Genomic DNA, 13,176 nt, shown 5'->3' on the forward strand with positions numbered 1-13,176 from the left:
AAGGCCATAAATTATTGTCATTGCCATTACTATATTGTCTAGGATTTGCGACCACCACTGATTTAATAATATACCTGTAACATACCATTCTAATTTATCCCAGAATGTCCCCCTTAATTCCTTTAATCTGTTCAATCGAATTAATCTTATCATATCATTGGTCGATGTAATTTTTAATTACAGAAGGAATAGAGCTTTCTGCAATATGTCTATATTGTTATTGTTAGCATATTTATCGTGTCAAACACAGTGATTCAGCCATATAGTTTGACTTAAATCGAAATTTTAAGCCGGAAGTGTTTTCCGTTACCGTTTTTTTGACAGCATTAGCATCCGTTATTTTGATCCGCCGCTATAAAAGGGGGCGCTGATATCAACGCTGCTCATTGGTGCGTCCACACCTAACGAACGAACACGAACGAACATAAACGAACGTGCCAGAACGAACGGCAACAGCATAGTGTGGACGCCACGACGATCACGAAACGAACATAAACAAACATGGCGAGCAATGTTCCGCAACTTGTCGGTACATCAAAGGGAATTGTTCGTTCGTGTTGGTACTCGTATTGCAGTGTGGACGTCTCAACGAACGCAAACGAACATTTTGTTTTAATAATTTAATAATAATTTTTTTCCTATAATATGGGAGACTAAAGACCCTTTTTTATAAAATTATTAGAAAAAAAAAACGATTCTTGGGAAGTGTAGGCAGAACGTTTGGGATGTCAGAAGCTGCAGTAAAGAGAAATTGCAGTCTTTACAAGTAAATATTAAACTTGTTATCATACATAGACATTCAACATATATGTTGAGGATGAGAGTTTGAAAATTGAGTATAGTTAGGCTCAACCTGGAATGTTCAGCTTGCTCCGAATATGAATGCTGAGGAAAGAAAACGACTCAAAATATAAATATAAATACAAAAACTGAGTGAAATTAATTGAATAATTTATTTACAGTATATTTACAAAATATACACGAACAGAAATCACACAAAAACCAGTGAAAATGCCGTATGATTAAAGCTTACATCCATATCAATAATAAAACTGACGTTTCACGGAACATCTACGAACAACGAAAATTCAAGCGCTCACTGCTCTTAAGCGCTCGTTTAAGTTCGTTTGGAATTTTTCGCGTTCGTTCGTGTTCCTGTTCGTTCTTCTTTGTATTTTCTTGTTCGACATGTTCGTTCGTGTTCGTTCGCTAGGTGTGGACGCACCTTTAGTGAATCAGATTCCGAACAGTTAACAGTGAAGTGAATAGTGAATTAGCAGTGAAGTGAAGTGAATAGTGAAACGAACAGTGAAGTGAAATGTATGAAAATACGCCTGGTTGCGCATTCATACAGTTGTATACATATACAGTTCAATAATGCGGAAATTTCTCAAACCGTATGCCGAGGTCCTTTGTCGAATAAAGTCGAATATTTGACGAGCAAACTGATTCCTGGACATGAAATATATAAAACGACTCTACTGACGAGCAAACTGATTCCTGGACATAAAGGGCTCTACTGACGAGCAAATTGAATCCTGGATATGAAATTTATAAAAAGGACTCTACTGACGAGCAAACTGAATCCTCGACATGAAATATATAAAAGGACTTACTGACCAGCAAACTAAATCCTGGACATGAAATATATAAAAGGACTTTTCTGACGAGCAAACTGAATCCTGGACATGAAATATATAAAAGGATTTTACTGACGAGCAAACTGAATCCTGGACATGAAATATATAAAAGGACTCTACTGACGAGCAAACTGAATCCTGGATATGAAATTCATAAAAAGGACTCTACTGACGAGCAAACTGAATCCTGGACATGAAATATAAAAAAGGACTCTACTGACGAGCAAACTGAATCCTGGACATGAAATATATAAAAGGACTATACTGACAAGCAAACCGATTCCCGGACATGAAATATATTAAAGGACTCTACTGACGAGCAAACTGAATCCTGGACATGAAATATATAAAAGGACTCTACTGACGGAAATCCTGGACATGAAATATATGAAAGGACCCTACTGACGAGCAAAATGAATCCTGGGCATGAAATATATGAAAGGACTTTACTGACGAGCAAACTGAATCCTAGCCATGGAATTTATAAAAGGGACTCTACTGACGAGCAAACTTAATCCTAGCCATGGAATTTATAAAAAGGACTTACTAAGGAGCAAACTGAATTTTGACATGAAAGATAGTAAAATCTTTTTCTCGTAATGTGGAAACTTAGTTTGTTCGCCAGTAGAGTCCTTATAATTTTTGCAATGAAATGTGGTTATGCATATAACGTTTTTATTACAATCATTGTGAAAATCATTTTCAACTCAACGAGTCTTTTTAAATGATACCCCACATGCCATAAATGATACAATCTATAATTTTTGAAGTAAAACTTCTTTAGACAAATTTGTAAAAAGTGTATATTTTGCGGATAAATCATATAGTTAATTTGTTGTATTTACTTCAAAAGTTTTGCACTCTACATTTAAAAAAAAACAGTGAGTTTTAATATTTTTTGCAATATATATGGTTGAGTAAATAACGTTTTTGTTACAAATATATATTTTTACACTTGAGTCGTCTGTGGGGCACTAATTAAAGTAGGTGTCACGAGAAGGATCTAAAGTGCAGGAATATTAGTTGTTAATGATTTAAAGTTTTAGTTAAGTAATTTCAAATTGAAACTTAATGCTTGAAACCTTTTAACGTTTACGTGATTAACACAATATCTTCAAACAATTTCAGTTTTTATATCAGTGATCGAAAATTGTTGTTGCTTTATCTCTAATACAGCAATTCCTTCTTTGCACAAGCTGCCATGGTGATTTGGAAATGAAAATGAAAAAATCCATTGAGACAATTTTCAAAAAATATTTGTTTTTAATCAGAAATATTTTATATTATAAAAATATGATTAATAATTAGCAATCGTACAATAGCGGCGTCAGTCCAAAGTTTTTAATTACTTAGAACTTGTATTATTAGTTTAATTATAGTCTGGCCTATGTGTTTTATCGTTTTCCTGACTAGAACGCCTACGATAATCTAACGCTGCCACTGACTACTTATTGTTTACTTTGAATTAGGTATACAATTTTAATATAATTTCAACATTATTTTCTTAAGTAAGAATTCATTTTTAAGTATTTTTGTATCAAAAAGTTCTTCTGGGAATTGATTTCAATTACGAAACCTTGCCGCTTCTTTTAGAATTGTTCACCAACTGGTTTGATGGTAAGCTCGTGTACCTAAAAGATAAAAAATTGTTTGTCCATCACGACGTAATTTGGTATTATTGAAAAATAAATTTATGCAAAGTTATATTTCTGAATATTAAGTATGAGTTTATACCCAGGCTTAATGGAATATTTTTAAAAAAAATGAGTATTTATCGAACTTCAACCTGGACGTGTTCCGGCGTTCCAAGTACATACAATACAGCCTGTGAGATGTCTTCAGATTTCAAACTAGGATTTCCTGATTTGAACTCTTGTAAAATTTCTGGAGGAATGAACGTTTCAAATATTTCCGTGTCTACAACACCTGGACTGATGCTCTGAAATTAATAGATAGTTGGTTCAAGAACTAATAAATGGTAATTATAAATACTTTTCTTACAGTTATTTTTGTTCTGTTATTTAAATAAACCATTTCTTGGCGAAATACTTCTGTTAATGCCGTTACGCAATGCTTAGATCCAGCATATATATTCATTGTAGGCGGTTCTATATATGGTATTTTGTGTCCAGCAAGACTGAAAATATTCGCTTTTATGATTACTAGATTTTGAAAGACTAAAATTCTAAATAACAGTTACTAATAATCTAAATTAACAGTTACCTATTTATATGAATTATATGTCCAGCGACATTGCGATCTTTCATTGAATTAAATGCTTCTCTAGTACATATACTTAAAGCCATAACGTTAACATCAAGTACCCGACGTAAGTCCTCTGTATTTCCTGGACTGGTCAACATGGTGCCCCTGAAATATTATATATTTATTATATACCAGCACTACCACAATCATTCATTGAGATTTTGCACGTTTTTTGTATTTACCTCACAATCCCAGCATTGTTTACAAGGACATCAACACCTCCCAAGTTTGCTTTTACCCATGAAAAAGCTTCTAAAATTTCGCTCTCATTAACAACATCGCATTTTATTGGATAAAATTCTCCTCCTTTAGATTTATCCATTTTTGTTGCATTTTCCTGCTCATTTATTTAAAATGTTATAATTTTCAATATAAAATAATTAATGAATGAATATATATTACCTCCATTCGATCTTTACGTCTGGCTAGTCCTACAACTTTCATTCCTGCTTCGACAAGATCCTTCACGATTGCTGCTCCTATCCCAGAACTTGCTCCTGTTACTACAGCTACTTTACCATGCCAACGTTCCATTTTAAATGTTCTACAAAATAGTTAAGCTTAAGCTATTCACATTAATTATATTTAGAGACTAATTAACATGTAAATCCTGCGCGAATTAATTTAATTCCAATTTCCGCGTATCTGTTCGTTTTACTACGCCAAAAATTTCAATAGCATTTTTGGCTACTTTGGCTAATTAATAAATACAGTCAGGAATAAACAAGTTTTAGCAAACTTAAACTATGAATAAAAATGATTATTCGGGATAATTAGCCTAACATGATATCAACCGTTGTTCAAAACGGACTTCTATACTTCATCGTTGATAAAATTCACAAACATCATGCTCTAAAAATTTATCTATGAACAATCTAATTAAGAATTATTTATCTTTATCGAAATTTTAAATTGCATTTCTACATATGAATACAGAAGACTAGAATGTAGTTTACAACTGATGTCATAGAACTCGAACATGTTTTGCTCATTAGTAATGTAAATTATAATCTCGTGTTGTTATTTTTTAAATAGTTCTTTTGAATTTAATACAGTAGAACGTAAGAAGATCGTATAGTTGTATATGATTTTAATAATATAACTAGTTGGTATTGGTATTTAGCCTTGAGGCAAGTTACATGAACTTCCCGATATGTGTAAATAATCGACTTAATCAGTAAAAAATAAATTAATTTATGAGTGTTTAAAGTATTCCGAGTGGATTTATAACACTTAATTGAAAACGAACAAACTCGTTAACTTGGAGTATTTTCTAAAAGCAAATTTTCAAAAATCAATAATTTTTATAATTGAACCAGTTTTCATAGGATTTTAATGGTTTAGTGTGTTCATTAAGACCTGGTACTCTATCGTTATACCAAGTAAATTGTCTGATGTAAATTTTAACAAACGTCAAAAAAAACTACTCATTTTCTCAAACTTTGGTGAATTTTTAAAATTAAATTACTTGTCGTAAGGCCGCAATATTTCAGTAAGTTCTATAAGACCATGATATATATCGCCAAAAAAAGTTCGATAAAAATCGACTTCAATTTTTTTTCAACAGTTAATTACAAGAAAACGGCTCGGTAGAAATTTACCTAAAACTCATCAGTATCATTCCCAATTAATATCTTTCGAACAGTTTTTGATTTTTTAAAATCGGTTCGGTAGTTTGGGGTTAAATGTGGACGAAAAGTTTAACACTTTTTTTTAAATTACAAAGAAACGGCTCGGCAGACCGTCTCACAAAACTGACAAACGATAGTCCTCATTGAGATATACATCAAATGGCTTTTAAATTTCTGAAATCGGTTCAGGCGTTTTTGAGAAAACGTCGATGAAAGGTCTAATTTTGACAAATGCAAAAAAACGATACTAATTTTATTGCAGAAATCGGTCGATCCGTTTTGGAGAAAACGTCGATTTACGGCAAAAAATCTGTTCACACACACACACACACACAGACATACCCATACTTTTTCCAAATTTGGTCTCATTCGATTCAGAAAGGCTTGAAACGTCGAGAAAACATAAAATTAGCGAGTCGGATTTTTTTATGAAAACATAAACTTCTCCTTCGTAAAGTTAATAAAACGGTTTAGAAAAAACTTTACAATAGCCAATTACTTGCAGTAAATGAAAAGTGTGTAAAGTACTTTAAATTTAAGTGGATGTTACAAGCATATTTTTACATTCCTATATTAAGTTATTTTTTTATTCTGAATATCAGAAGAAGAAAATACTAGAATCGTTTGTTATTATAGATCTTGTTGAATTATTTACAAATAAAATATGTTGATTGAATTGCAGTGCACATTCTATTGCGATTATTGACCCTATGTTTTAATAGACTCCTGTAGTTCCTTTATGTATTTACATATATATATATATATATATATATATATATATATATATAATTTGGCATTACTTAACTTCTGAAAAGGTAAATTGATAGAACATGCAAAATTTTATATTAAACAGAACTATACCAAGATATTTACACAGTTTTGTTTAATATAAAAAGTTGCAGGTTTTATCAATTTACTTTTTTGCTATATAAGGCTTATCAAATCGATTTCATGTAAAATACATTCAAACCTCATTCCTCGAAAAGTGCAAAAAATATGGGAAAATTGAGTATACAACTTATATGTTGTTAGATTTGTGCATTTACACCAATTACACATATCATGACTTATCACATTACAATTACTTACTTACATTACAATTATATTCGAATAAAGTTTTGATTGACAAAAAAAAAAATTACAATTATGGACTTATTTTACATGTTCTACCATTTATATTTTTTATTTAAAACTTTCTATAAATATAATAAATGCTATAAATTAATATAACCCTAATATCTCGAACTTTGCATTTATCTTTACATATGTTTATTTTTTATATAATTGCAATAATCCCATGAGATATTGAAAAAATTAAATATGCAATAGGGTTAAGTTAAACTATTTGAACTACAATGTACTTAATAGCATAAATAAATATGTAATGTTTTTGTTAGAACTTTCAAACAAACGATAACTTTAAACCATTTTTTTTTTACTTAAGCAGCATAAAATTTGTCGCCTTATTACGTCAGAGTTTGCGTCGGTTTATTACGTCTAATACAAGAATTATATTATCAAATTGTTAATATAAACAATGTTATTTACCTTTATTGCAGAATCGATCTCCAGCTAGATAAACTATGGGAACACAATTCACTAGCGCGGTTCGCAAAACCCGACTGAACTTGATGAACACACCAAACTAATAATAGCGGCTCCCATTTCAGCAGAGTTATATAAAGATGATTCATATTGTTTACGGACCGTGAACTTTAATAAAGGCAAATGCTTCAAACTCTATGGATGGTGGTTCCGATATCAGGGGTGGAAAACCTACATAATGGTAAAGGTAAAGCTCGATGTATGTAGAAAAAGTACTGTTTTAAATAGAAATGATAATCAATAACATGAAAAACTATTGGGGCGCAGGGCATCGTGCCTTAAGGCAAATTGCTGGAACTTCCTGTACCAAAAATTATTTTTTTAAAAAGATTAACATTTTTGAAAAAAAAATAACTCTGAAAAAATTAGATTTTTGAGAAACTATAAATTTTTGACAAAGATTTACTTTTTTTTTGAAAAAAAAAATTATTTTGAAACATTTTGGAAATTCTGAACTTTTTTTCAAAGCAATCGTACTGCTTTAACTGCATAGAGACGAATTATCGAAGCGCGTAAGCGCCGCGTCGCCGTCTAACGGATAAACACTGCTATGGAACCCATAGGGTGTATGGGTTCCATACCCCCATGGGAATGTAAACAAAATTTATACTTATTGTTAAAATCTCTATAAAATATCTGATAATTTGATGTGCATATGTCTAATGATCATTTTTGACCGCCAAATGGCATTTTTTTTTTACTTTTTTTACCAGATCTCCGAAACCGCTAGACTTACCTTCATGAAAATTCAGTTCAGTTCTTCATCTTGTTAATACAAATAAAATGTTCAAATCGGACGCTCCGTTCTCTTAAAAACCGAGTTACCGTTTTTGGCGCTTTTTGTCCCGTATAGTAAGATATCACGTGTATTTATTTTTTAAATGATTTTTTTTTTAAATCAAACAGTTTAATTTTTTTTTTATTTTCACAATTTTATCACGTAACTAAAAATACACGTGATGCTTGGGGGTAGGGGGGTAATTTTGAATATCACTATGTATCACCAAGGGGCAGGGGGCTCCAAAAATCCTTAAAAATTCGCTCACGTGATTAATGGACGCCCCCTTAAGTATAAAACAAGTAACAAACAAGTTAAATTTACATTCTTTATACATGAAGCATTAAATTTCATAACGTTCTGTAGTCTTATATTCTTATATTCTTCTATTCTGAATTCTGTAGTCTTATATATATCTAAATATAAATATGATAAATAAATTTAATTCTTTTTTTTAAGTTTTCAAACGCTGTCTCGTGTAAATGCAGTGAACCAAAAATACATGCCTAGTTTTTAGTGGCAATATAAACACAATGCTGTTTTAGAGGTCATGATCTGTTATATATTATTTATTAATGTATTACTTGAAACATAATAATTTTAAATAACATAATCATAAAAAAACGAATAAAGTTTTTGGAAATTTATAAGAAATGCAATGTTTATAGATATACTTGAATTTTCTTAGAAGTTTGCATATATGTATACTATGACAATAAAACGCTCGAAACATAATTTTTTCTTCTTTATTAAAAATCAATATTAATTTTTCCAAATATTATTTTTTTTATAATATTTTAAATAAATAATATGTCATTTTATTTATTTTCTTTTGTCATGAGTTAGAATCACTTAAAATAATTCGTTGATAAAATAAAATCGATTATGCGGGCTTATATAATTCACACTTCTGGCAATTAATTTCATTGTAAAGACTCTAATTTTTAAATTTTGAAATACTTACTCCGATATGTTTTTGTTATATTATTTTTAAAATAACGTAATTATTTTCACCTGAGAGTGTATGATGTGCTTGAAAATACTTACTCTAGAAATTGTGAATGATAATTAATCGATTAAGAAATTTAATAACTTAATAAGGTTTACTCAAAAGTTACAGTTTGAATATTAATCAATTACAGTAATGAATATTATATCAATTTGTTTTGATTTATGCAAATTGTTACGGGTTTTTAAATAACCATAAAGATTAGAAATAATTCAGTTCATTGCGTCAATTTTTCAATATAAGGTTTAGTACTGAGTTTTTATCATATATATAATTATTTTTTTGCGAATGTTTTTTGTATCAAACAATTTTTTTTAGCGTCCTTCAAAATTTCATGCCAGATCAATTAAATAACATTTCCATGTCCAATGATCGTTGTATCGTGCACCAAATGATTGAAAAATATTATGTAATCTTATTATATTGTTAACTGCATGAACAATGAGCAGAATTTATAAATATGTAGATTTTGATAACAAGCCATTGTATGACTGATATTAGAAACGTAATTGCCATCAATGGAAAATTAAACTGTCTCTATAAAACATCTTGAAGTGAAAGAGGCAAGTTTGGTTTACTGGAAAATATGGAGTCAGGTGAGTTATTGTTATTATTATTTATAAACGTAAAAAATATCTTTTGATAATTTCTTTATATAAACAACATTTTATTGAACACATTTAATAATATTTTTAATTTTATTTTCAGATCTTTAGGATCTCGTTTTTTTACCAAAATACTTTTTTCCGAAGATGGAGGTAAAATTTTATATAAGCCAAACCTCAAAATAATTACACATACTTAATTAAATAAATTTTGAAGAAAATTAACACTCAAGTTCAAAAAAATCTTCTTACACATATACAACTAATTACTAATTTTTTTTCTAATAATATAATAAATTAATACATGTAAAAATAAGATACGGTTGATTTAAGGAACTTTTTATAATTATATTAATTTGGGCGTTTATAATTTATATTATAATTTGAAATGTATTTCTTTTATATCATTTTATAGTGCATCTTGCATTTGTTCATCTTATTTTTTTTTAATCCTATGAATTGACAAATAATTTTCTATCTTACCTGTATTTACCCCAGTAGAAATGTATCGTGAGGTAAAAGATCGTGGCGCAATATTTGAATCTTGTTTTTTGATGGACCGGACAATATTTGTTTTCAAAATCATGGAAAATTTGGAAAATTCATGAGAGAACTGTTTTATATGGTTTATTACAAATAAAAAATATGTTTTACATCTGATTTACACCTCTAATTTTATATTTACACGTATTATCCATAATTTTTAAATGAGGGCGTAATCGAAGTTTTTTGTGGGCGACCAAGATTTGTTTCTTCAGTATAATCGAACTTGGGAAATACATGGTATTTATAAAGGTCACGAATAAAATTAACTTTAAATAATTAGTTAGCACCAATAGGTTGCTAATTAATTTTTTCTTCAGTTTAAAATTCAATTTTCTTCATATCAAGCATACTTGAGCAAAAGCATTTCTCTATTCAACTATTCAAACTATTCAAACTTTCATTTCAAACTTTTTTTTATTGTACTTAGCAAACTATATACACACAGTGCATTCAGTATTGAACTATGGCCTAAAAATTGAACACTTATGTTTCAAACAAATAAATTATTCATTGCAATGATTAGAAAAAAATCTTTTGCATTATCTTCATTATTTATTTACCATTATTATTACCAATCAATACCATTATTATTACCAATTCTTCGTTAGGTCCCTTTTACTATTGGAAAACTGCAACAATTATGTCATTTACATAGAATTATTCATTCAAATTCCTAAATTTCTATCAAATTCATACACTGCAATCAAATTAAAATTTAATTGTATCTTATTTACAGATATTTAAACACGATGACGAGAACAAAGTGTTGTTAATATGATAAGTACATCACTCGTGTCAAATCATACATTATGAGATCAAATATAAACAAGGTCATTTAGAAGCAACGTACACGCGGAATCCATCATTACAAGCAAACTAGTAATTGAAAGTGTTACCTATAGATAGTAGATTTAATATTAATAAAATTGTCAAATGTGTTGATTTATTGTTAATTTTTCGGGTTTAAAAGTGATATTGTTGAATATGTCGTCGACGTTAGTGACTGTGAATGAATATGAAGCAAGGGCGTATGAAATTTTACCCCAAAATGCAAGAGATTATTATAAGAGTGGAGCTGGGGATGAACATACGTTGAGTTTGAACAAGGAAGCTTTTAGAAGGTACATATGTTTTTTTAAATAAATTTAATTTTTAATAATTTAATTTAATATAATGCACTTAGAAATCCAAATACCTTAAAATACAAATTAAAGATTTATTGAGAGAATATATTACTTAAATTCTAGAAGTGTTACATATAATAGGTTATTTATTTGGATTATTTTGATTTGTCTGTTCGATTAATATTTGGAATGTACATTTTTAAAAATTATTTAGCTTGCTTACACATCTTCATAAAATTCAAAGTTTATTGCAAAATTATTTCAGTAATTATTTTATTACAATAAATACTATTAATTCTTATTTCTAAATAAAAGTTGTATGTGAATGTTGTTGTGAGAATGTTAGGCGCAAGAAGTTAATGTTTTCGGTTATATTTTTAAAAAGTATTTTTTTCTGGTTTTAACATTTAGTTTATTAAATTAAATTTAAATACCTGATTTCTATTTCACTTATATATACAAAACTTAACGTCTTCACAATTTTTTTTTTGCTTCTAGATGTTTGTTCTATTAGTATACTCTTCTTTATTTCGTATTTTGAATGAATTGGATTTTTTTTACTTACCATACCTTGCAATATTTTTATTAATAGAAATCATTGTTCATATATATTGTTGATATCTATATATTTCACAGGCCAACAAAGAAAATGGTGCAAACGATTTTAATGCTGTTTTTAAGTATATTTGGGGCGCTGATTTCAAAAATGACATTGTTTTTTTTCTATGAGCTTTAGTTTTCAAGATATGATATATAAGGAATAAAAGTACAAAATAGTAATACAATTCAGAATTTTATTTTAATGAGAATGCCTACTCGTACATACAAACTTACAAGACCCATTCGGCCTTAGTTGGGACATTAGTTGACACTGTGAAAAGTTCTTTTCCATGACCACCTAGAATGGACCTGGTTTCGGCAACTTCTTTCCAAGTTCCAAACTAGAGCTGATACAAAAAATGGTTTGCAGATTTGAAATCAGCGCAAAAAATACTTTAAGAATCAGCTCTAACATTTAATGCACCAAACAAAAAAAAATTTTTGTAGGCCTGTGTTATTAGGAGCTAATAAGTATGTCAATATTTAATTTTTTAGTGTAGCAAAAATCCGTATATAAGTCTCTAATAAATCCTCGTCCTAGTTATCTAATAAATAATAAAAAATCATATAGAAAAAGGATAAATCTTGGTAGTTAATCTTCTGAACTGATATAAATTATATTTTATATCTGTTACCTAAATCTTTACTTTAATTTATTTTTATTGCTACCTATAATTGTTTACAATGATGATAGTAATATTATTATTTTAGGTTGCGTATTCGTCCAAGGTTTTTAGTTCCAGTGTCAAATCGTGATATGTCTGTGGAAATTTTCGGCGATCGTGTTAAAATACCTTTTGGAATATCCCCGACAGCCATGCAAAAAATGGCCCATGCTGATGGAGAATGTGCAAACGCTAGAGGTTTGAAAAATAACAACTATATAAGGATAAATAGCAAATATATTGATAATATGTATTTTTAATACTCGGTACATTAGATTTATTTACACTTTTTTTTAATTTTCAAAAAGGTTTCATGAATATTACATAAAAATGTTTAGTTTGCATTAAATTTGATAAATTGGTTTAGTTTACATTAAAGTCTTCGTTTTGTATATTTTTAAATATATAAAATTAAAAATATTTATATCATGAATTTCTAAATGATGCTTGTCAAATTTTACTTTAATATTTGTCTATTATTCGATTTTGTACCAAATAAGTATCTGTTTTTAATTTCCAGCTGCTGGTGAATATGGTACAATTTTTACCCTGAGTACTCTGTCCACTTGCTCTATGGAAGAAGTCGCCCAGGCTGCACCCAATACTATTAAATGGTTTCAACTTTACATATACTACGACAGGTATATATAAATCCGTCCTGATAGGTTAAATATTATTGTCTCTAATATTAAGATAATTTTTGTTTTT

The 13,176-nt window shown here is 29.0% G+C and overlaps 2 protein-coding genes across 2 annotated transcripts in view; one reads left to right on the forward strand and one right to left on the reverse strand.

The window, feature by feature from the left end:
• Positions 1 to 2,967: 2,967 nt before the first annotated feature.
• Positions 2,968 to 7,175, reverse strand: LOC113370518 (farnesol dehydrogenase-like). Its single transcript, XM_026611193.1, has 7 exons — positions 7,085 to 7,175; positions 4,308 to 4,449; positions 4,088 to 4,242; positions 3,864 to 4,010; positions 3,642 to 3,777; positions 3,427 to 3,579; positions 2,968 to 3,271 (listed from the first exon to the last, which is right to left on the reverse strand). The coding sequence occupies exons 2-7, from the start codon at positions 4,437 to 4,439 to the stop codon at positions 3,230 to 3,232; spliced, it is 765 nt and encodes a 254-aa protein (XP_026466978.1). The 5' UTR covers positions 4,440 to 4,449; positions 7,085 to 7,175; the 3' UTR covers positions 2,968 to 3,229.
• A 3,888-nt stretch (positions 7,176 to 11,063) lies between these two features.
• LOC113370140 (peroxisomal (S)-2-hydroxy-acid oxidase-like) overlaps positions 11,064 to 13,176 on the forward strand; it is a 5,540-nt gene continuing 3,427 nt past the window's right edge. The window contains exons 1-2 of the mRNA XM_026610806.1: positions 11,064 to 11,200; positions 12,515 to 12,666. Of these exons, the coding sequence (XP_026466591.1) occupies positions 11,064 to 11,200; positions 12,515 to 12,666 (289 nt within the window). The remainder of the gene's footprint in view (positions 11,201 to 12,514; positions 12,667 to 13,176) is intronic.

This window comes from Ctenocephalides felis, unplaced genomic scaffold (assembly GCF_003426905.1).
Source record: "Ctenocephalides felis isolate EL2017-DRISC unplaced genomic scaffold, ASM342690v1 CF-g0.4_SCAFFOLD_01492, whole genome shotgun sequence".
Taxonomy (NCBI): domain Eukaryota; kingdom Metazoa; phylum Arthropoda; class Insecta; order Siphonaptera; family Pulicidae; genus Ctenocephalides; species Ctenocephalides felis.